The sequence below is a fragment of the Mauremys reevesii genome, linkage group 3, assembly GCF_016161935.1.
Source record: "Mauremys reevesii isolate NIE-2019 linkage group 3, ASM1616193v1, whole genome shotgun sequence".
In the NCBI taxonomy this organism is placed as follows: domain Eukaryota; kingdom Metazoa; phylum Chordata; order Testudines; family Geoemydidae; genus Mauremys; species Mauremys reevesii.
In genome coordinates, this window is record NC_052625.1 from 102,789,973 (window position 1) to 102,815,146 (window position 25,174).

At 41.9% G+C, this 25,174-nt stretch overlaps 1 protein-coding gene across 6 annotated transcripts in view; it reads right to left on the minus strand.

Moving 5' to 3' along the window:
- The window catches only part of UTRN (utrophin), a 576,172-nt gene that overhangs the window by 342,399 nt on the left and 208,599 nt on the right, over positions 1-25,174 (minus strand). For 5 of the 6 annotated variants that reach the window (XM_039528635.1, XM_039528634.1, XM_039528636.1 and 2 more), the window contains 6 exons: positions 14,702-14,878; positions 10,623-10,811; positions 8,375-8,547; positions 4,509-4,659; positions 2,998-3,173; positions 1,482-1,617 (listed from right to left, as the gene is read on the minus strand). In XM_039528635.1, coding sequence (XP_039384569.1) covers positions 1,482-1,617; positions 2,998-3,173; positions 4,509-4,659; positions 8,375-8,547; positions 10,623-10,811; positions 14,702-14,878 — 1,002 coding nt within the window. The remainder of the gene's footprint in view (positions 1-1,481; positions 1,618-2,997; positions 3,174-4,508; positions 4,660-8,374; positions 8,548-10,622; positions 10,812-14,701; positions 14,879-25,174) is intronic. The other variant, XM_039528637.1, reaches the window with a different exon arrangement.

A 25,174-nucleotide genomic window follows, 5' to 3' on the forward strand; every position in this document is an offset into this window, starting at 1 on the left:
TCTGTACCAGTTTTCAAGTCTTTAAAAACTAAGGCCGCAATCCTGCAACAAGCTCCATACAAGCAGACACGGCGGGGAGAGGGGGAAATAGAGGTTAAGAGGAAATTTTAAAGTTACCTTTTAAAAAACCTCATATCTTATTTTGACCCCTGAATCTTCCCCCATTATGCACTCTTGCCTGTGTTAATGTTACATCCAGCAAAAAGTTTGTCCTGTGTGTAGTCCTCAACTGACGTCAATGGGATTATACATGGGGAAAACTGTGTGTATTCAGGGCCTTAAACTGTAAGCACTGCACAACAGGGACCAGGTTGTCTATTTGTCTGTAAAGCACCTAACGCAACTAGATAAATAATTACATTGTTAACAACAAGGAGAACACGTATGCAACCATTTATCCATCCACATTTTTATATATTGACGCCCCTCATCAGAATATCTGAGTGCCTATAATAATCATTAGTAATACTTTCCTAGCCGGGTTCTGGCTCCAAGTGTGAGCAGGGAGAATATAATGATCAGGAAATGATAAGATTAGCTTTGATAACTGCTGGTTGGGCACTATACAATAAACTGCACTTGAATTAATAATTGATGTAATTTTAATCAATTTACTTCATTTAAACAGATTTGAAGGAAGTTTGATTTTTGTATTCTATTTGGGACTATTAGTTGAAATTTCAACCAAGTAGCATTGCCAGACAGACTGATCTGTTCCGTTCTATTCAGGTCCTGATAGCATTTTCTTATTATCATGCTCACAGATACAACAGTATTATGTTATCAATGTTTAACACTGATAAAATTTAAAACACAACCAAAAGTATTCCATGCTGACTAAAGGACTATTAAAGAAATATTCAGCTTCCCAGTAACAGGACACAGGTGTCATTATTTACAAGTATTTTAATTGATTATTTACTTGCTTATCTTCCTTAAAGTGCAATAAAACATTGACACACATTGGATAACTTTATAGTAATCAAATGCATTGTGATATTAATTATAACTTCCTACATTTCAATCTCAAAAATGTTAATACAACTCACTTTGACAAGTAAAAACATCACTTTAAACAAATTATAATTTCACGCCTTTGTTATAATTTTTATGGTATTCAGTCTGTTTAGTCGCATGAAGATATATGATGTTCTGCAATTGCCCTTACTACATTTCATGTGCCACAAATTCTTTTTCTGAAGTGCCAGCTGTTTTTGAACTGAGAATGTAACAAAAACACACATAAGTGTGTGCTGACTTACTGCATCCAATGGCACCTTCTCCTACCTCATACGCAACTCTCAACTGGCCCTCAGTAAAAGCTGTCCCTTATTTTGGTAATTAATCCCATGTCACTTTATGCAATATTATTTTTCTTGTGCCTCTCCTCATTTTTGGATATTTGTCCCACATTTGGACATGGCAGATTCAGAATTAGTGAAAGACACACATGCACTCATACACATTTTAATCTATCTTGCCTTTAATTCTTGCAGGTTTTCTTCATGGTTGAATGTAGGTCTCATTTCCAGGGAATTTTCTACATTTTCCAACCAGCAACTAAACTCATCCAGCTTCTTCCTGTAGTCCATTAGTTGCTGATTCTCTCCTTTCAGTCTAAAAAACACAAATCCGACAGCAGATAACAGACCAAAATGAAGCAAATCAATATACATGATCAAATGGAGACAACTTGATTAAAGTGGAAAATACATATTTATTGAGAAAAACACTTGCAGCAAATCTAATGTTTGCAAAATTTCACGTTCAAATACTAAAGCCTGTTGAGGTGTGAGATATGTTGCCGTAGCTGCTAACAGTATGTACTATTCCCAGACTACCTCCAATATGACATGCAGCTCTCTGTTTTACACTAATGACAGTTACCAAAAGAGTTGGTTTTGCTGATCAAAGGATTCTTTCCTCAACCATAAAAAAGCAAATCACATTCAAATAACTATGGCTTAAACTTTACTTTAAAAATCTCCAAATAGGTTTTTCCAAAAATCTGTATAAAATATTAATTTAAGAAGTTCACATGAACCAAGACATCAGAAAGCCAAGTTTCAGAAATTACTAGGGCCTAATTGCTATAAGCCACTAAAAGTCCATTGTTTGTGAAAATATTCAGGAGAGCCTCTAAACATGCAAACATTGGGAAGGACAATTTTTTGTAGCACATGAAAACTTACTCAGGTTTTGCCTAATAAAATAATCAAGAAGATTTTATTTATTTTCTATATGCAGCAGCGAAGACTTAAAATTAGATTTGTTTCAGAAAACACAAAAATAGTATTATGGGGATTTAGCTTCACAATTTCCACTAAAATTAATGACACATGGGGATTTCATATCCCACATAGAAATACTGAAAATGTGCACATTTATCTCAGACTGCCCTTGAACTTTGATCTTTTACAAAAAATTTACAGTAATAAATGGATTCTGATCTTTATATTCTCTGATTATATTCTCTCCTTCAAAACGGATTCTGATCTTATTTATAAACTGTCCATTCAGATAAACAAACGATTGTGTATGAAGCTTTCAACTCTTACAAACAATATATTTTCTTTTTGTGTCCTCTATTACTTCATTTTTGGATTTCAGACAATATGTTCAGGTTAATGCAATGTAAAGATCAGCAGAAATGTACTTACAGCTAATTCCTCTGGGTGAGGTTGAACTGAATGTAGCAGTGGTCCCTCCAAATAATCTGATTTTGCAGTGAAGCCATTTTAAACAGAGAAAACTGCAGGGAGGGGGAAGAGGTGGGCTTGTGTTTGTTCGTGTTAACAGCAATCTGAGTAGTCAATTGCTGATGCTTTTATGAGAAAGTGGTTCTATGAGGCAGTTTGAAAACGGGGTCTAAATGTCAGGAAAATTCAGCCTAATGAATAGTGTGCAATAGAAACCTATACCTCCTCTGGAGTCTTCTAAATGAGATTCTCCCCATCATATCTGCTCAGACACCCAAATTTCTGATTAACTTATTACCTCTTTTGTCTATCCATGATCTCAGCAGTAATTGCTTTCCAGCGTTTATTTAACCCCGCCAGTTTTTCCTGCAGGAAGCTCCCATCTGTAGTGGAGAGTTTCTGTATGATTCCTTCCCCAGTTCTGTTCAGTGTTGAAAAGCTGGTCTGATGACTGCTGACTCCTTCTTCAAGTTCCTGTCACAAGTATGAAAACCACGCAGAATTTTATTACTGACCTAAACTGACTTTGATTTATGGCTTATAACATTGAGAATGCATCCTGGCTGCATATTATTTTACCAAAAAGAGCATTTTAAACTACTTTGCATCAACAATCTGCAGCTTTAAAAGAATGATTAAATGCTTGTTATTAAGTCTAGGCCAACTTACAAATAAATATAATTTTAAAAAGACTGATGCACAATTGGCTATTGACTACAACTGAATATAAAGGAACTGGCTTTTAAATGGCTAGCATTAGCATCTACATTCATGCCTGATGTTTAAGTGCTACATTTTTTATTATTTTTTTTTTTAAGATTGCCCACAGATTGTGACCTTTTCACCAGTTCTTCTCCGAACTTGTGTGCACACTGTAGTTGTAACCTTACAACACTTTAGCTAGGATAATTTTGGCAATGCTGCCATGATCTGCAGATATCACAAAAAATCCAGGCAACTTAAGCTTACATTATTAGTATAGATCTCTTTGCAACTAGAACAAAACTGATGATGATTCAAGGAAGAGAAAGGAAATGCCCTAAAAGAAAACTCCCAATAGCACTAAAAACAAGAATAAAATACAAGCAATACTCAGTGGATCATAAATTTCTCCTGTAAAAAACAGCTATTTAACATTTGGATTTCTAAAATATAGATAGCTGCACATTGCTAAGGTATTGTTTTGTTTTGGGTTTATTTTAAAGTTATGCTTTAGCCTCTTGCTTTTACAAAATTAAATAAAGATTTTAGCTAAACAGAAAAATTGCTTCCCCTTTATGATGATACATGAGAAGAACCAGGAAAACAAAATTTGAAGAGGTAAAACTAAAGCAAATAATATTACATTTTTCTTTTTTTCTGGAGTCTTTATACAAAACAGTTGTGCTTTCTACTCAGAATGGGAAACTAAATCCCGCAATGGACAATTATAGATATAACTATTTTTAAAAGTATACCCAATTACGGAGTACAGTACACATTAATTCTAATATATTTAAAAATGTAGCCAACTGAACCTTCATGGGGGGGGGGGGGGGGAAGAAATAGAAGACAGAAAATAAGGCTTATGTCCCTAACTCCTAATTAAAACTTTTACATTTATAATCTAATTTAAAACAAAAAATTAACTGAAATTACAACCAGAAAAACAAATTTCAAGTTATACACAGACATATTTTCCTGCACAACTTTAGAGGACCACCACAATTTCAAGTATATATTTTTATTCATGGGCAGATTTGAATTTTTGGCTCAAATCCATGCTAAACTTTTGTCAGCTTTCCTGTCCTCTGACTGAATGCCACATACCTGCTGATGCATCCCAGCGATCTCCAAATCCAGGCTACCGTCTGGAGCGTGGGCATCAGCCAGTAACCCTTCAGCTTCTGTTATCCACTGTGTGAGGTCATTGAGATCACAATGGAACTGCCTCCAGTCTTCAACTGCTCTGTCAAAACAACTGTTGGGGAACAAGAAAGGGTTTCAAAATTACCTGGACTGTTTCAGGGAAAAGAGATGGGCTGACCTGTTTATATTTAATCTTGAGAGTAGTTAATTCAAAACAACTTGCCCTGCAAAACAGAAAGGCCTGATATATTACAGTTAAGTAAGTCTGGTACACTAAACAGTTCCTGTCATTGCACTGACTGCGAAAGCCAACCACGCAAACCTTCTAAATTGAAGGAGCTGAGGGCAGGGCCAAGGAATATTTGGTTTCTACTACTGGGGAAATAAAGATTAATTAGCTGCAGCAAAACTGGTCTGCAGAACAATTTTTTTAAATGGTTCATACATCAGAGGGCATGAAAAATTAAATATGATGAATAGCTCAGCTTGGGTTTTTTGCTCACAAAACCATGATTTCCTGCTGCCAGAAGACTTAAAGAGTGAAGCTGATCTTCATCACACTGCACTGATTGAGAGTGTTACCACTCCACTTCAACTGGATCAGAAAAAGGCCTGCATGCAGTAGGTCCCACAGAACTTATTACACAATAAGTTTCAATATATTTTACTTTTGCAGCATCATATTAGTGCTAAGTTTAACTTAACAGGCAAACATTTTCTCTGGCATGCAAAAGGTCAAGTAAGTCGTAGTATAAACAACATGTTTTCATACTAGCTAAATGGACAGTGACAGTAGGCTGACAAATAAATAAATAAATAAATAAATTCCTTTAACAAAACCAAGAATATACTCTTTGGAAAAGCATCTTAGACAGGCACATGACTTTTATAATTTGGTGAGTGCTGACAGTATTTCTGCACTGTACAGTAGATAAGACCTCTATCCCCAAAGGATTTACAGTCCATGTAAGACAGACAATACAGAAGAGATACATAACACACTGATGGACTAGATCATGTCCCACTTCAAAATAGTGCCTTTTGTTTGCCTTTATAAAATATAAAACAGAGGGCAGATATCTTCAGCTGACGGAAATCTGCATAGCTACATTAATGGATCTGAAGTTGAAGATCTGGTATGAGTTTACGAAGGCAGTTCATTTTTAAAGAGAGAAATTAAGCCATGGTACTAGTTTGCACAGTAGGAGCGTGAACCATTTTTCCATAAACTTCAATAGGAGTTGGATCTGGAGTTCCACTAGAGAGGAAAACCTCATAATTCTTATGTATATAATGATGTTTAATAAGAAATAAGTTTCACTTGTCTTTAAGTCATGAGATACCAAACCCTACAGATGTGAACCAATTTCAAACTGCGAACACATAGCATCTTTTTACCAATCTCAAATTTTTCTTTGGTTTCACACACTAATATATATTTAATTCATCCTTATATGTTTGAATTCATTGATTCTGACTGGCCATCTTTGTAGGCAGATTTGGAGTTCCTGTATAAGCTCAGATAGGGCTTGATTTAATTGCGTCCCATCAGGAAATACCAAATCTAAGTTTAACGAGCGAGTCTCATGACCACTGTGCTTCAGTTATTTACTTGCAGTGATTTAAAAAAAGTTTCAATTTCAGTTGTTGCTGATTGAGATAGATCTAATCTTTGCCAAGACTCATGCATATTTCCTAGCCTAGATTTTTTTTTTAAAATGTTTGTTTTACTTTGTTTGTATGACTTAGTTTTAACTATCAAGGTCAGTTAAATTGAGTTGGCTTACATCTTACAATGGTGGAAGGAGGGGCTTCAGCTTGTAAACATGAATGTTCTCTCAAATCGAAATCTGTACAACCTATTTAGAAAATGAGCAGCATTTCATTTACATACAACTTTAATCTAAAAAGTTTGCTTTAGACTAGATCAGTGGTTCTCAACCTATTTACCCCTGGGGGATGCATATGCAGCTTTGTGTGTGTCATGTGGGCAGCATCTACATCATATATATACTACCTGTATGGCCCTGAGGCTGTCACATGGGCTGCTGCTCTGTGCTAATTGAGCCACAAGAAGCCTGCAGGTTTATGAACCATTGAACTAGGTAGAAGCGTTTTTTCTTCAGAGATCACGGTTTATTGTTCATCTTTTAAAAGCCAGTGAATGAGAATGCAACACCTTCTGATTTCTTCAAATAAACTGTTATAATATCCTGACAGTGATATTTTAAGAACCAGGGGCCTGGTCAGCTTTTCCAAATGGCTCCTTCACATTAGTATATATAGTGAATTTTACATTTAATTTATTCATCATATAAAAAAAAATACCCCCCCCCCCAATCAAGAAACACATACATTGGCAAAGTTTCTTTTTTCACTAATTCCTAATATCTGCTTTGACTTCCCACATATACCTTAAGAAATTAACCCAGTAAAATGATCCCTACAACTAAATGGGAAAACTAGTTCTCTTTTATTGCCAATGTGCTTTTTGGAGGCTTAGAAAATGAACACATTGGTCAGAGGATATTATTACTTCATGTAATACTTAGTTTACTTACTATTTAAATGGTTATTCAAACAATACCGTGTTATTTTAAAATACCTTTTTGCCTCATAAATAAGTGACATTCATTATTTGTTTGCATGACTTTTTTAAAACCTTATCAACCTTTAAAACTTCCATTAATGAATATAATCTGTCTCATGAGTAGCCAGTTTTGCTTTTATTCTCCTTCCTTTGCAAAAATTATACCCATCTATAACTCATGGGCAGACCAGAGATTTCCATAAACTGTTTTGTAACAGAACACACTTAATGCTTCTATATAAATAAGAATTTAATGAGCTCCCGTATTTTAACACTCTCATTTTGTATTAACTCTTCAGTTACACCAACATTTGGACTGTCCAGAAAAAGGTTTACAGAGCTTTGTGAACACACCAAAATTTTCACCCTGCTCTGAACAGAATACATATAGCTAGTATATAGTCCAAACCTAGTCTAACGGAATTTGCTTTTGCAAGTAGTTGAAACAACTTAAGTCCAAGCCCAGGCTCTCTCACTAAACTTGGTTGTTGCTAAGTTTCCGTGCAGGAAAAGCCCAGTTACCTATACAATAGCTATTGTTCTTCAAGATGTGTTGAGTACATATGCATTCCACTGCAGGTTTTCGTGTCACGTTGGAGACTTTTGACAGCAGTACCACTAAGTGGTGCATGATGCGCCCCTGCTCTCCTCATGCTCCAAGTTTAAGGCATGTCTGCCTCCTCCCTTTCTGTTCCTTCAGCCCACTGCAATGTGCGTAGTAGAAGGGAAAGTGGGAGGGTTGTGGAATATATACGTGCACAACGTACCTCAAAGAACTGCAGTTACTGTACTAGTAACCATTTTTTCTGAGAATTCAACCCCATGCCATGAAGTAGAGAGATTGGAATTTGGGATGCAAAGATTTGGCCTGATTCTGAGACAGGAGATTCTTGACCAAAGATAAAGTTATCAGTGACCAAACGGAGAGCTGATGTAGGTCCATGAACCAATATTGTCTTGGCCACACCTGGACCATGAGGATTAATGTTACTTTGTCTCTTTTCAGTTTCCTGAGTATCCTTGGAATGAGAGGAACTAGAGGAATGCACAAAAAGATGACAAATGACTGGACTTTGGTCCCAGCGTGACCAATAAGCTTGTGCCTGCAGCTGACCGAGACGGACCCCCAGACTTTGGAAGATACATCTGTTACCAGAGTTACAGCTGGTTCTGGGGAGAGAAATGGAACTCCTTTGCACTCGCATTAAAATATTCCTACAAAATCAAACAGACTTACCACTTCTGATCATTGTACATCCTATTAATTCTGTCCCACTCTGCATTCAGCTGTGTTAGTGCATCTCCTATTTGAATTGCTTCAGGTCCAGATGCTTCCAGTATAACATCAGGTTGTTTCTCATGAATGACTGCAATCTGGTCCCCAAGTTTGTCCAAAACATCTTTTATATTCTACAAGCACAATGATGGCACCAACCCATTAGTAAAGTCAACACCAGCAGGAAACAAGAATAGTCAATAGCCCCATCAAAAAACATTGTGAATATTGCCAGTTGAACACCCAGAAATGGAAGTCGCTGGCTATCATGGGAAGATCACTAACAGTTGATAAATCAACAGAGAAAAACTGTTTTCAGTTGCACATGTTTAATCTTCTATTCTTTCCACAAGCTTAAGAGGAGAACATATATATTTACAGCCAAGCAGTTTTTAACTTAAAGGAACAGAAGTATTAGAGTGAACTTCACTTTTTCTCTTCTTCTGTTGAGCAAAGATTGCACTCGCAATACACTAAAGGTTAATTTTTCTCTTTCTTCCTCATCTCATCAAAACTTCCTTTGAAGTCTCATAAGAAAAGTGGTAGTTTAAATTACTCCCCGCACAATTTCTGACATACCCAGAACTGCATTAAAAGTAATGTGAACATTTTAACTTTAAAGGACAAAAAGATTTCAGAGTTAATACTGCCAATTCCAAAACATATTGCAGTATTGTGTCTAGGTGTTCCAGAACCTTACAGAGTTCTGGCACTATTCTGAGACTTCTCCATGATCTAGACACAATGGCATATGGGTGAAATAGCAGACTGTATCAATTGTAATTTCCATAAATTCCATACACTTCTGCATGCTATTTGTCTTCCAAAATGTATTTTAAATAATGTGAGATTGTCAAAAAGAAAAATGTATGGGACATTATTACCTAAAACTATGATGAGCCTTTTTAAACCCATGCAGTATTACCATTATCACTGGAATTCCTCCTCTGTGGGTGCACATATACAGCAAGGAGGGAATAGGGACTGAAAACAGCATGATCATCAAAATGGATCAAAACACCCCACCCTGACAAGGCATAATGTTATAGTTATGTATGCGTTTGAAAACCTTTGGGTGAGCAATAGTAATTGCTTTTCTCAGTGAAACAGTTCAGCTATTTTAATTCTCCCTTGCTCCAAAAACTAAGAAATAGTACTAGTCCAGGGGTCCTCAGACTGTGGTCTGTAGAGAGCTGGTGAGTCACATGTTGCTAGCTCTTTCTCCTTGTTTCCAGCTGCTTTTATAACACTTTGCAAAGAAATTACAAAGAAGCACCGAGACATGTATACAAGCAGCAGGCAACAAGCAAAAGTAGCAGTCAGCCTAGCTACCTCTGTTAGGGGACATCGCTACAAAGGAAAGCTTATGCAGGGAATGGGAAACATCAGAAGGCAAAGAAACATGCATGGAACAGAGACATAGATGTGGAATGAGGAATGAAATGAAAAATAAAAGGAGACCAGGTATAAGCTTCAAAAACTTTCGAAGTAAATGGGACTTAGATCTCCTGAGTATCTAATTCACTTCTGAAAATGGACTTAGGTGCTTTGGAAAATTTTACCCAGCAAGTTACTTTTTCAAAAACAAACATTAATGATGTGAGTAGTCCCATTGACTTCAATTGGGATGAGTTATGTGCTTAGGTGCTGAATTGGAACAGGAGTATTTTCATGCTTAAAGTTAAACATGTGGTTTGCTTACTCAAACCTTATTTGTAGTAAGCTCAGCTATGAACAAATACTTTCCTAATACTTTTCCAAATAAGTAATGGCTGCGGTTACTATAGGGATACATGTATGAAATCACGGTTGAGACAGTGGAAGGGAAGTTGACCCATTAGGCTCTCTCTCTTTAAATAAGGTGTTGATCACACTATGAAAAAAATTGTAATCCTTGTAGCAGTCAATATTTATAACAGACAACTATAAAATTTAACTGAAAGAAGAAAACCACTTCTCATGTCTCTACTTTCCATTTCAAACTTGAGTGTTTCAAATTGAGAAAGAGAAAATATGCACTGACACGTGACAGTTACCAATAACAGCTACAGTGGGAAGGACACAAGTAGGATTTATTTATTATTTTCCACATGATGTATATATTGAACCACTATACTACACAAGCTGAAAATGTAACCACTGAATCATTTCATGGTTTTCATCCCTTTTTGTTGCTCTTTTAGCAATACAGCACTTCAATTTGCAATACCTTCAATGAATCTTCCTGCGTAGAGAAGTCCTCATAGACACCAGTGTTTAGCTCTGGTGCATTCAGCAACAGTTCAACATCAGCCATGGCCAGCAAAACTCTGTTAATTTCAACAAGGTATTCAGTAGGGAAGGGAGAGGCCCTAATTCCTGATGGATAGTTGCCTTTTAATCTCAGGACTGGAATTGCCTAAAGAAGCACAAAAAGTCATTTAATTATTCATTCTTCTCAATTTAATACATTTTGGAAAAAGAGAAATTCTAAACAAAAGGCTACTGTTAAAAATGAAAAATTTCTACTATATTCAGAGTAGGCATTTTCTAAATTAAAAACAAAAAACATCAGAGTTCTTTCTATCCTTTTCAAAATTACCCAGTCCCACAGAGGGCCATCAGGATTATACCAGCAATTAATTTATTTTTTTAAATCCTTTTTTAATAAAAGGAATCAATCTTTTAGTTCTCCCACCTTCATTTTTATACCTCATGCCAAAAGGTACAACACTTTTTCTCCATGAACTCATATTTACAGGAAACAAATGGAAACAAAAGATAGTGTCTGCTTTCCTGGTTGTCAGTGCTTTACTGAAGACAAAACAGAGTTGTAAATTTACTCCAGCACATCCCACCACTTTGCCTCCCCCAGTCTTCTTAGCACTTTTTGCTCCCAAAAGTATTTTTAAATATCCTCTCATAAGTCTTGAGCTTTGCATGGGATGACTAAGACCCTACAAAGATTTAAAAGCATGTGAGCACTTTTCCAGCAATATTCTTGCTGAAAGGTGCTTACATGGTTTCCACTGTCATAGTTGGTGCCTCACTTTCCCTCATAATGCCAAAAAACTGTGCAATTGAGTTCCATGTTTGTATGCATACAGTATCTACTGTATCCATTTTGCAGCCACAAGAAATTAGCAACTTCTTGGGCCTCTGGAATCGTCTGATGTGGTTCTATAGACCACAATCTATATGGGTGAGTTCCCAGTTAATAGAGAGGGAAGCACTGGAGGTGGTAAAATGTGGCTTTCTTCTATGGCATATGATATAGATGACATAAGTGCACTGGAGAGTTCCTGGAAATTAGCTCCACGTAGCCTAAGTTGCATTGTTGCCATATCTGACAAAGACAGTAGTTACAGGTATACAAAACAGATTTTCTGTGGGCTGAAACATCCTGGAAATAGTTTCCTGTTTCAAAAGCTTGTTAATGGACAGAGGACACTGTGTTGCCATCACTGAAAACACCAGAGCTTTAACATCAACCGTAAAAATTAAAATCTAGCAATGAACATTCTCTGCTTCACCTGGTGTATGTATAACACACTATTATGGTTACAAGAAGCAAATGAGTTGAGAACACTGCATGATGGCACAATGAGTATCAGAACTCTATATTATTTGCAAGTTCATTTGTGTTTTGAGCAAATGACTTAGTAAGGAAATTGGAGAGGAAATGAAAGTTCTCTCTTATAGGTAAGAGGTTGTACCAGTTTACTGAAGTGCCTACAGAACCAGTGTCCTATTTGGACTCCAAGTCAATGCCAAATCTACTTGTACCTTTTAAAATATATAACAGTCCCACACTATACTTTGGGAGCAGTAGGGGAGATAGAGGGTGAAGTGAGGCTGAGTGTAATCTTCTAAAAACTGTTCTTTTTAATGACAGCAGTAAGAACATTGGTAACTTCAATGCCTTTAATTAATCACCTCCACTGAATTTTGTAGACAGTGAATAGATCACTCTTAGTACCAACATTAAGTGTTGCTGCCAGTTAGCATGATGGTAGAAACACATATCCGAAGAATTAATCTAAATTTGCATCCTGAGTCTAACACTCTATATAGAAACCATGAGAAAAATTCCAAGTTACTCTAAAATTCATGATTGGGTTTTTTGGTAAGCTCACTTTAGGTGTTCAGCGACCAAAGCAGGGTAATTAACTACATCAGTAACAGCACGAAGTGGCATTTTTTCTTTCGTTAAGCTATTAAAAGTGATTTTCAAAAAATGCCTCTACTTACAAAAGGTCTCTTCTGCAGTTGGGTCTGCAATCCTTAGAACAGTAAAGAGTCTTGTGGCACCTTATAGACTAACAGACGTTTTGGAGCATGAGCTTTCGTGGGTGAATACCCACTTCGTCGGATGCATCCGACGAAGTGGGTATTCACCCACGAAAGCTCATGCTCCAAAACGTCTGTTAGTCTATAAGGTGCCACAAGACTCTTTGCTGCTTTTACAGATCCAGACTAACACGGCTTCCCCTCTGATACTTCAATCCTTAGAACAGCATTGAGGAAGATCAGCTTTTTGTGCTCCACTGCAAATGGACAGCCCAGTTCTTCAATCACAGGAAGATTGAAGGAAAATTGGCAACTTTTGCAATTGATAGCTGCTGTTCATCGGTGATATTTTGCATTTTCTTCCTCCCATTGTGCTGCTAAACCTCTTACAGTTGCCAAATCACTCAAGCAACATCTGGCCTAGTCATCATACACTACCCAAATGTACTTCAATTGTCAGTGAGACAAACAGCTCTCCTTCTCCCTTGAGATAATAATTCTGTGTTTGATCAATAGCAGTGGCTGAGAAAACACACTTGGTTCTTTCACTCTATGAACTTGTAAAGCTTAAAGTTGTATTCAATGTCTGGATGTTTCTGGGCACCTTAAACATGTTGTTCAAATTAATTAGAATCCAGTGGGCATAATTTGTGTGGTCAAGAGTAAAAGAACCACAGAAGAAGCTCAAGTCAGGGCATCTAGCTGTTGAATGAAGTTTATCTCAGGTACTGAACACTTCTAAGAAAGGATGCCAAATTGCAGTGCTAGCACTGTACTGAAACTGGAAACATCTGGGTGCTGCCATGAGACTACTAATTCATATGTTATGTCTCAGCCATTTATCATGCACACACAAAAATCATGATGTACAAGCACAAAATTGGCGCTAATGCAATTGAGAGCATAATTAGAACACAGGGGCTTAAAATAATCATAAGAACGGCCATACTGGGTCAGACCAAAGGTCCATCTAGCCCAATATCTTGTCTTCTGACAGTGGCCAATGCCAGGTGCTCCAGAGGGAATGAACAAAACAGGTTATCACCAAGGGACCCATCCCCTGTCACTCATTCCCAGCTTCTGGCAAACAGAGGCAAGGGATGCCCCTTCCTGGCTAATAGCCATTGATGGACCTATCCTCCATGAATTTATCTAGTTCTTTTTTAACCCTGTTATAGTCTTGGCCTTCACAACATACTCTGGCAAAGAGTTCCACAGGTTGACTGTGCATGTGTGAAGAGATACTTCCTTTCATTTGTTTTAAATCTGCTGCCTATTAATTTCATTTGGTGACCCTAGTTCTTGTGTTATGAGAAGCAATAAATAACACTTCCTTTTTTACTTTCTCCACACCAGTCATGATTTTATAGACCTATCATATATCAATGACGACTTCTGATGCAATATTACAATAGTGCATAGGCACTATTAGAAAAAACTCACAACATTTGTGCATATGCTGATGCGCAATTCTGTCTGTCATGACAGACAGATCTAGAAAATGTATAACCAGTACATGGGCATGCTACTATTTTCAGGGTATCCCTATATGTTCACTTCGCCAACTTTAGTGATTTCATTCTGAAGACATAAATCCAGCTCTCTTCTGCAGCCATGCAGGCCTCCCTGGCCTTGGAACCAGTGTGTTTCTGCTGCAGAAGGAGAGGCAGTCTCTTTGCATCATCTGCAAAACTCAGAGCCTTGCTCTCTGCAGGCTCTTTCCTCAGCAGTGCACAAGGGGTGGGAGAAGACTGGGAATGGACAAATGCCTAAAAGTCATGTAGGACCACTAAGGTGCAGTAACCCCCATGCTGTGGTTCTGCAGCTACTTCCATGGCAGAGGATGAAGGATGCTACAAATTATTGCAGCTGCATGCCAGTATGCACTGGCCAAATGCAAGACTCTGGATGTCATTCAAATAGATAGTTCTTTTGATTTATCTTCCTGTCCTGCTGCATTATAACATACAATTGTTTACCGTCGGGGGTGGGGGGAGGAGGGGGGAGACGCACACTTACGTAGGGTTTGAACTGCATCTGTTGACATGCAGCAAACTGGGTTTCAACTTGTTGCCAGCGCTGACACACACTGGTGTGCTCTGCTTCCTCAACTGGGCCATACTGGGACAGGTTGCTGCTCTTCTTCTGCAAAGCAGTGAATTCCTCACGGTGCTGTTCAAGCTCCTGAAGCAGTTCCTGCAGAGTACACCTAATTACAGCTGTCTGCAATCACTGAAAAGTTATTTCCCCCTTTTCACACATCATTCGATGGGTAAACACACCAGAGTGGTGTATGTGTATTAGTACAGTACTGCTTTATAAATTCAGCTTTTCTCCTCCTTAAATGTGGAGATGCAGAACAAACAAGGCCAGGGGAGGAAAAAACGGTTACTCACCTTTCTGTAACTGTTGTTCTTTGAGATATTTTGCTCATATCTATTCCCGTTAGGTGCTTACGCCGCGTGCACGAATGTCGGAAACTTTTACCTTAGCAGCTACCCGTCAGGTCGGCTGGGGAGCCCCCTGGAGTGGCGCCGATATGGCGTTCTAAGACCCTGCCGGCCTGACCCCCCTTCAGTTCCTTCTTGCCGGCTACTCTGAGAGAGGGGAAGGTGGGTGGGAATGGAAGATATGAGCAACACATCTCAAAGAACAACAGTTACAGAAAGGTGAGTAACCATTTTCTCTTCTTTGAGTGATTGCTCATATTAATCCCAGTATGGTGACTCCCAAGCCTTACCTCGGAGGTGGGGTCGGAGTCAAGGAACCGCAGATTGGAGGATTGCTCTGCCAAAGGCCACATCATCCCAAGAGTGCTGGACGATGGTATAGTGGGACGTGAAGGTGTGAACGGAGGCCCACGTGGCAGCCCTGCAGATTTCCTGGAGAGGAATGTGTGCCAGGAAGGCAGCTGATGACGCCTGAGCTCTCATGGAGTGAGGCTTAAGAGCAGGCGGAGGGACGTTTGCCAACTGCATCTGCAAGCACGAATGCACCCGGTGATCCACAAAGATATTCGTTGAGAGGAAACCAGGGCGCCTTTCATCCGCTCTGCAATGGCGACAAACAACTGGGTTGTTTTACGAAAGTGCTTTGTCCAGTCTATATAGAAGGTGAGTGCCCTTCGAACATCAAGAGAATGGAGACGTTCACGAAGGTCAGCATACGGTTTTGGGTAGGAAGATATCCTGGCTCACATGGAAGCGAGACACGACCTTTGGTAGGAAGGCCGGGTGAGGTCTTAGTTGAACTTTATGAAAGACGTTATAGGGCAGCTCACACATGATAGCCTGTAGTTCAGACACCCGACATGGGGAAGTGATGGCCACTAGAAAGGCGACCTTCCAGGAGAGACAGAGAAGTGAGCAGGAGGGCAGCGGCTCAAAAGGAGGGCCCATAAGGCAAGAGAGGACCAAGTTAAGGTCCCATGCAGGCAAGGGTGACTTCGTTGGAGGATGGACTTTCTCCAGGCCTTTAAGGAAACGCCACACAACCAGATGTGCAAACACAGAGCGCCCAGCAGCACCTTGGTGAAACGCAGAGATGGCTGCGAGGTGGACCTTAAGGGATCCAAAGGCTAGGTGCTGGTCCTTTAGGAATATCAGGTAGTCCAAGACGCACGGAATTGGAGCCTGAAGCGGGGGCAGCTGGAAAACCTTTTCCGCTTGGCTTCATAGGTAAGCCTAGTTGACAGCTTGCGACTTTCGAGAAGCGTTCAGCCTGGTTTAGCCACAGATCCTTCAGGCCATGAAGTGGAGCGACTGAAGGTCCTGGTGCAGGAGACGACCGTGGTTTTGAGAGATGAGGTCGGCACTGAGAGGGAGACGCAGGGGAGCCTGGATTGACAGGTCCAGCAGGAACACTGACACAGCCAGGCAGGGGCTACCAGAATGACATCTGCCTTGTCCCAGCGGTCCTTGAGGAGCATCTTGTGTACCAACAGAAACAGAGGAAATGCATAAAGCAACTGACCCAACCACGTGATCTGGAACACGTCTGCTATCAAGCCCGGGCTGTGACCCCGGAAGGAACAGAAGACCGGGCACTTCCTGTTGAACAAGTCGATTCGGGGAAACCCCTAGGTGTGGAAAATGGAATGAATAATATCCGGACATATCAACCATTCGTGAGTAAGAAAATGCCTGCTCAAGCTGTCCGCCAGAATGTTCTGGACACCTGGCAGGTAAGAGACCTGAAGGTTGATGGAGTAGGCTAAGCAGAAGTCCCACCAGAAGGAGGGCTTCTTGACAGAGCAGCGATGACCGGGCTCTGCCTTGCTTGTTCAGGTAGAACATGGCCATGGTGTTGTCCGTTAGGACTGCTATGCAGTGGCCCTGCAAGTGGAGGAGAAAGGCTTGGCATGCAAGGCGAATCGCTCTGAGCTGTTTGATGTTGATGTGCAATGACAGCTTGCTCTCGTGCCATAAGCCCTGTGTTGTCAGGCTCCCGAGGTGGGCCCCCCATCCCAGGGCAGATGTGTCTGTGACCAGGGTAAGGGTGGGTTGTGGGGGATGGAACGGGACCCCGGCACCCACCATCCAAGGATCGAGCCACCACTGTAGGGAGTCAAGTGTGCACTTCGGAACCATGAGGACCCTTTCTAGACTGTCGCATCCAGGTCAGTAGGCTGAAGCCAACCACGTCTGTAGCGGCCTGAGTCTTAGTCTGGTGTGCTGCACCATTTAGGTACAGGACGCCATGTGACCCAGCAACCTGAGGCACTGCCTTGCTGTGGTGGTGGGAAACTCGCAGAGGCTGGTAATTATGCTTGCTATAGCCAGGCGCCGTACTTCCGGAAGGAAAGCCCTCGCTTGGTTTGCGTCCAGGACTCTATTGTTTGAGTAGGTGCGACGATGGATTTGCTGACATTTATCATGATACCCAAGCGAGTGAACGTTTCCGTGATTAGATGTACCTGAGACTGGAGGGCTGTGAACTGATAGTGGATCTTGCTCACCACAAAGCAGAGGAAATATCTGTGAGGTAGAGTAATTGAAATGTGAAAGCACGCATCTTTCATATCGAGGGCGGCAGACCAGTCTCCCCAATACAGTGAGGGAATGATAGTGGCTAAGGAGACCAGACAGAACTTCAGGTTGACGATGTACTTGTTGAGCTCCCTGAGGGCCAGAATAGGCCTTAGGCCTCCCTTTGACTTGAGGACATGGAAATAGCGGGAATAGAAATCCTTGCCCCGGAGCTCCTGAGGAATTTCCTCCACTGCCCCTAGGGCAAGGAGGGATTGAACCTCCTGAATGAGGAGTTGTTTGTGAGAAAGGTCCCTGAAGAGGGATGGGGAAGGGAGGTGGGAGGGCGGAATGGTATGGAAATGGATAGAATATCCTGTCTGCACCGTGTGGAGGACCCAGTGGTCCGATGTGATATGAGACCAGGCATGGTAGAAACGGAATAGATGGTTCAGAAAGGGATAGCTATCTGGGGTAAGAGCTGGTATTCCGTCCTCTGGAGCACCTTCAAATGGGTGCTTAAGGCCCGGGGGTGGCTTGTACTGTGCTTAACCTTGCTCGGAGTGGGGGGCAAGACAGTCTACATTGAGAGTATCTACTTCTTCGACAAGAAAAGTCCTGCCACAGTCTAGGAGGGAAAGGGCGTTGCTGGGTGGTCTGGGGTTTAAATGGCTTCCTTTGGTTAGCTGGGGTATGCATTCCTAAGGGTTTAATAGTATTCCTCGTATCCTTTAAGGTATGCAGGCGGGAATCAGTTTGTTCTGTAAACAAGCCCTGACCATCAAAGGGGAGGTCCTGGATAGTGTGCTGAACCTCAGGCGGGAGTCCTGAAGACTGAAGCCAGGCATTCCGCCGCATGGCGATACCTGATGCCAGAGTGTGTGCGGCCGCGTCCGCAGCATCGAGAGAAACTTGGAGGGAAGTCCAAGCAACCAATTTACCTTCCTCAGCAATGGCCCTCCGTTCTATATAAGCCTCTACTGGGAGAAGCTCTTGAAATTTGAGGACCGCAGACCAAGAGTTAAAAGTGTACCCACTGAGGATCGCTAGCTGGTTAGCAATCCGCAGTGAGAGACCACCAGTAGAATATTTTTTCTCCCAAAAACGTGCAGCCGCTTAGCGTCCTTTGACTTGGCAGCAGGCTCTTGTTGGCCCTGCCTTTCCTTGGCGTTCACCGCGTCCACCACAAGCGAGCATGGGGCGGGGTGGGTAAAAAGATATTCATAACCCCTCGTGGGGACAAAGTACTTTCTTTCTACTTCCTTAGCTGTGGGAGGGATAGAGGCCAGGGTTTGCCAGAGAGACTTGGCATTGTTCTGGATGGTTTTATTCATGGGGAGGGCCACCCTGGAAGGCCCCTCCGGGCCTAGAATGTCCACCATAGGGTCCTCCTCCTCCTCCACAACCTCCTCAATTTGGAGGTTCATATTAAGGGCCATGCGCCTCAATAGTTCTTGAAGGACCCTAAAGTCCATCGGGGGTGGACCAGACGTGGACATGTCAGCCACAGCCTCATCAGGGGAGGACGAAGATGACTCCATTGGAAGGGCTGGTGCAGAGATAGTCTCCTGGTTGGGCATGGGTGGTTCCTCCTGGGCACCTGGGGTAGCCACTACCACGGGTGCTGGCTCCGCAGGGTGGTCCGGGTCCAGAGGGGGGCAGCTGAGAGTTGCCTCAGGGAACTGGGCACTCAATTCAGATGGTGGCCGGGCAACTGGGGGGGCTCCCTGGGCCCGGTGATATGCCCAGGGGGTCCAAAATTGCCACTTGGGCTACCAGTTGGGTGCTGGAGGATCTTGGCCGAGGCTCCCCGGGCCCAACTGGGGAATATCCAAGAACCCTGAAGCTCTCTCCGACCTGCTGGAAGGGGACCGAGATCGCGACGGCCAAGGAGGAGCAGTGCACGAGTGAAGCAAAGGTGGCACTGAGTCCCTTGGTAGGTGCGGGTCATGCAGGGATCGGTGCCGGGAAGCTGATCACGACCATGACCGGTGCCACGCTGAAGAGTGGCGCCGCGATAGAGAGCGATGCCGCTCTGCTGACCGGTGCTGCGATGGAGTGCAGTGGTGGGCCAAGGGCCGGTGCGACAGTTGATGCGGGAATTATAGTTCCACACTGCATCGGTCCAAACAGTGCCGCGAGGTCGCTGATCGTGACCTGGATATGGAGTGGGACCATGACCCAGCAATCGATGATAACCTTGAGCGGGAATGGCTCTGAGGATCGGTACTGCGAGACCAGCACCGTGAGTCAGACCGGTACCGGGACTCGGAATGGCACCAGGACTCCGAGTGGCGTGGAGATGCTGGTCTGAGGGCTGCCATTCCAAACATTGCCGGTTTACCCTTGGACAGTACCGGGACTTGGGTTGGGGCAGGTGCTGAGGCCAGAAGCACCGGAGCCATTATTTTGATGAACCCTCTGGCGGCCTCGAAGGTATATGGTGTGGAAGGTAATGTGATCTCTTCCACTTGCACTGTCCCTTGTGCAGGGCTGGGATGAGCAGATCTGGGCCTGGCAGCCTTGTCCTGCTTAGAGGCCTGGTTAGAGTCTTGCTCAGTCGGGACTGGGACAACTGCTTTGGCCCTAACAGGGGGCCCTTCCAAGGCTTGCTTCTTCCCAGCAACCCGGGAATGGGAGCGGTGCAGAGGCGGGTGTTTTTGGGGCCCGGGAGACTGCAGGTCCTGAGATGATGCCGGGATCTTCCACGGTGCTGAAGACAGTACCGCATGAGGGGCACTCCGCACCAAAGCACTTGGGCCCACGTCTTGAGAGGGCCGCAAAGTGGACTCCATCAGGAGTTGCTTGAGTCGAATCTCCCTCTCTTTTCATGTATGGGGCTTGAACGCCTTACAGATTCTACAGTTGTCCGCCTGATGGCGCTCCCCCAGACACCTGAGACAAGAATCGTGGGGGTCGCCCGTAGGCATGGGCTTGTCGCAAGAGTTGCAAGGCTTGAAGCCTTGGGACGGCATGCCCCAGAGCTCCGTAAGGCAGTCATTGATGGGACTGCAGTCAACTACTAAACGATGCTTAATACTATAGGAAACACTTAATGCTAACTAATAACAATTAATCGACAATCAAGATAAGAGAAGCTAAGGATAAGTGGAGCACTTGATGAGACAAGAGACCACTGTTCCAACAACGGTCACAGGTGGTAAAAAGGAACTGAAGGAGGTCGGGCTAGCAGGGTCTTAGATGGAACGTCATATTGGCGCCACTCCAGGGGGCTCCCCAGCTGGCCCAACGGGTAGCTGCTAGGGAAAAAGTTTCCGACATCCGTGCACACAGCGCGCACACACCTAACGAATTGATATGAGCAATCACTTGAAGAAGAACAGTAATTTCTGCCTCACGTAATTATGACCCTTAGAACTTGGCTCACTCCAACTAAATCTCATATAAGTCTGGTGTTTTTCTTTTAAAAAAATCATAAGCATGGAAGTTTGGCACCAAAAGATAAAAAGTAAATCAAAGATCAAGTGGTAGAGCTATTGCCTTGGGAGACGTGACTGGATGAGCTAATTGCCTTTTCCATCACTAATTTCCTGCTGAAAGGGCAGGTTTATTAAACATTCTGACCCATATCCTCAATGATATCTAAGGAGTCTAACCCTTATCTCCCTTGATAGCAATAAGCACCTAAATACCTTTGAGGATCTGGGCATCTCTCTTTACAAAATACACATCTTCAATATGAATGGGGAATACGCACTCAGAGCATATATTTGATACAATAAAGGTACCTCTGTTCATCAAGCTTCCACTGTATTCCCATCTTTGCAAATAAACATCCTGTTGGTCAGGGAAATCCAGGATTTCAAACCACACTTGCCATACACACTGAATTCTGGAAACAGACTTTCATTTGAGTATTGAAATTGCTGTGTCAGTTTTACCTGCTCATTTGAATTAAATCAGTGCAGTCAGTGAGTGCACAAATTTGCCACTTAACTACTGCAAAAGAAATTGCTCACATTTACGAAATCCTGAGGTCTTTTTAAGTAAGATGAATAACAAATACAGAGTAAGAGGAAAAATAGAGAGCTTTACTTAACTATGAGAGAATATTACTTAAGAGCCTCTAGTGGTTGTGTTCTGACCCAATTAAATGTCAACACCAGTTTATCAGGAAGAGAACAGCATGGGTACCAGCAGCAAATTCCCTTCCAATCTGTAAAATAAACATTTGTTCATGTCAAATAATTTTCTAAAGCTTGGGGGTGAGTGAGGGGAGTAACTAGTTTGAGATCTATGTTTACTTGGTCCTACCATAGTGGGTGCTAGACTTGATGATGTTTCAAGGTCCCTTCCAGCCCTACAATTCTATGATCTCTGGAAGGGTAGCCAGACTGGATTTGTTTTGAAGTACATTAAAATGCAGCCTTGTTTGTCTGTATAACGTCTTGAGATTTTGTGGGAAATTACATTTCTCGGCACTGAGTGGAAGCAGTTCTTCATCCCACAAGGAGACATGAGACTGTTGGTTTACGCTTTTGGGGCTTGCTTCCTCTCAGAGATTCTGTGTCAGGAATGCACAGTATAGAAGAATCCAGAGAACTGGAAGGAACTCTTGGGTGAATGGTGAAGATCTGAAATCTGTGCCGAGAGGCCCCTACTGTCTTTCCTGTCCAAACCCATTTGGACTCAGTGTCCGAAAGGGATATGGGCAAGGTGAAAGATTACAATGGCTCACCTCAAGATTAGACAACTTCAGGAGTTCCCTTTAGCTATTAGATTTGTCCTTTGTTTAATGGAAGCCTTAAGAGGCTCTTTGTAGAGTATGAGCACTGTCTGATATGCAGGGAGATCTCAAGCACACCATGAAGTAAATCTAGTCCCATTTTAAGAAAGCTTGTCTCAGGGTGCCTGCCTCCTGGTGCAGCAGTAAATCCAGATGTGTTATGCACATAGGCAGGAGTGATTAATGAAGTACCTGATAGAGCAACCAGATGCAGGTTCGGCAAACTTAGAGTCCATCATTAACAGCCCAATGATTCCACAGGTACACAATAGAAGCTTAATGATTTAAAAGGTCCATCTAAAGGGGATTACCATTAATCATAGAATCATAGATTATTAGGGTTGGAAGGGACCTCAAGAGATCATCTAGTCCAACCCCCTGCTCAAAGCAGGACCAATCACCAAATGGCCCCCTCAAGGATTGAACTCACAACCCTGGGTTTAGCAGGCCAATGTTCAAACCACTGAGCTATCCCCCCCCTGAAGGGGACCCTGAAGCCTTAATGTAGCTATCAGGATATGCAAAGTAGCTAAGGACAGCAGACCAGCTCTTATAACCTTATTGCATCAGCCACCTATGACAGCCATGGAGCACTGTAACTCTAAATGACATGTATCACATACATATTTTATGCTGTATAGGTCTGTGGCAGGGTAGCGGTAAAACCCCCTTTAAAGCCCTGCCAAAATGCTGGCTGCAGCCTGCTCTCTGGCAGGAGGCCAGGTGTAGAAATGCAGGTACTCAGCAGGTAGCCCAGCTGCAAGCCCTAACGAGGGCTGGCTCGGAGGAACATACTGAGCTAAGTAGTGACAGCTGGGCTGGAGCAGGAGAGGGCTATAAAAGCCCTGGGCAAACCTCAGTGAGGAGGATAGCCTGGGAGGAGACAGGAGGGCAGTAGCTCTGTCTCCTTACCAACAAGGAAGCCTCAAGGGCCAGGAGATCCTGGGGAGGGTCTGTGGGGCACTAACTGTTGGGAGATCTGGGAACTGCATGAGTGTTGCAGTAAATAAAGACACTTGGGTGATCCAACCAAAGAAGGAGTGAACACTCTTTATTATACTAGCCTAAACACAGGCTGCAGGCACAAAAGTGGGAGAGCCTGCATGGGATCCTGTGACAAGGTCTCATTCGGAGCATGAACATTCCCCATCTCCCTCTTTAATTGGTCCTGGGTTTAAGAAGTTACAAAACAGTCAAAAAGAGATTGATTGGTTTTAATTATGAAGCTTCATAACCGGAAATTCAGAACTAACTTCACAGATTGCCTAACCCCCAAGCTTGTCCAAGAAATTACTTACTGCTTTTCACAGTTATTGCATAAAATATTAAATTAATTGTCATGGCAGCCAAACTATCTTGGTAGGATAAAAAGGAGAAATAGAAAAAGAAAAGTAAGGAATTTGTATCCTCAGCATCTAAAAACATGGATTTCTGGACAGAAACTAAATCAATAAATAGTGTCTAAGGAGAAAGTCCTTTCAAATTAGTTGGGAACTTCTAGCTGTTTGGGACTCTAACTATGACACACAATGTAACTCTCAAATAATATTTCACCGTTTGTAGTTAAATATTAATTCTCAGACAAAAATTATCTTTTAAGAAGTATGAGGTTACAAAATGAAGTACTCGGAAGTTTGGACATGACAAAGTGAAAGTTGCTTATGAAACCTTAACTACTCTCTCTTTTGCATGTGCCTTGATAGTCCGTGTTTTTTACATGATCACATACTAGTATTCAAATAATACAAGGCATCAGAATTATACTATTTTATACTACCTTGAGTACACGTGTGTATAATTTTATGCATAATGTAAACAAAATTAGTATTCTCAAAGTATAGGAGAAATGATTTCATATGCTTACTATCTACGTTTAATTTTTATATTCCACTGAATTACAGAATATATGACATGCATCCGACGAAGTGGGTATTCACCCACGAAAGCTCATGCTCCAATATGTCTGTTAGTCTATAAGGTGCCACAGGACTCTTTGCTGCTTTTACAGATCCAGACTAACACGGCTACCCCTCTGATACTTGACAGACTATATCATTTTTCTGTAGAAAACTAGCACACAATCCAGCAAAGATGTATGCACCTGCTTAACTTTACACACATTAAGTAGCCCCACAAACTTCAATGAGACTTTATATTGTGTAAAGTTAAGCACACGTGTAAGTCTTTGCATGATTAGGGCCTGACATATTAACATTTGTTTAAAAAAAAAAGAGGAGAAACCTAAGAAAAATCTTATTCATATTTCCAAGTTTAAATGAACAGAAAATGAAGTTATGGGGATTTAGTATGTAATTACTTCTTTAGACAGAAATTTATTCTTAATTGTGTACAAATGTGTCCCCCCACCAAAATTGATGGTATCATGTTCCCCTGTACTTTTAATGGTTTGTTTCCTTTTTCCAGTATTTGGTGTGAATGTTGTGAGTTCAGTATTTGGCGTGACTGTACCCTTCATATTCTATTTATGTTGCACGCACACATTTTTAACACCATTTATACATGGCTGCATAGAATCCTGATACTGCAAAGAGTTCCCCATGCCAGCAGCCCCATTAACTTCAGTAAGCCATTTATATGCAGCTCATTGGAAAATTTAGACTACATTTACATTTTATAATAATAATAATAAATGGAGATATACCTATCTCATAGAACTGGAAGGGACCCCAAAAGGTCATTGAGTCCAGCCCCCTGCCTTAACTAGCAGGACCAAGTACTGATTTTCCCCAGATCCCTAAGTGGACTCCTCAAGGATTG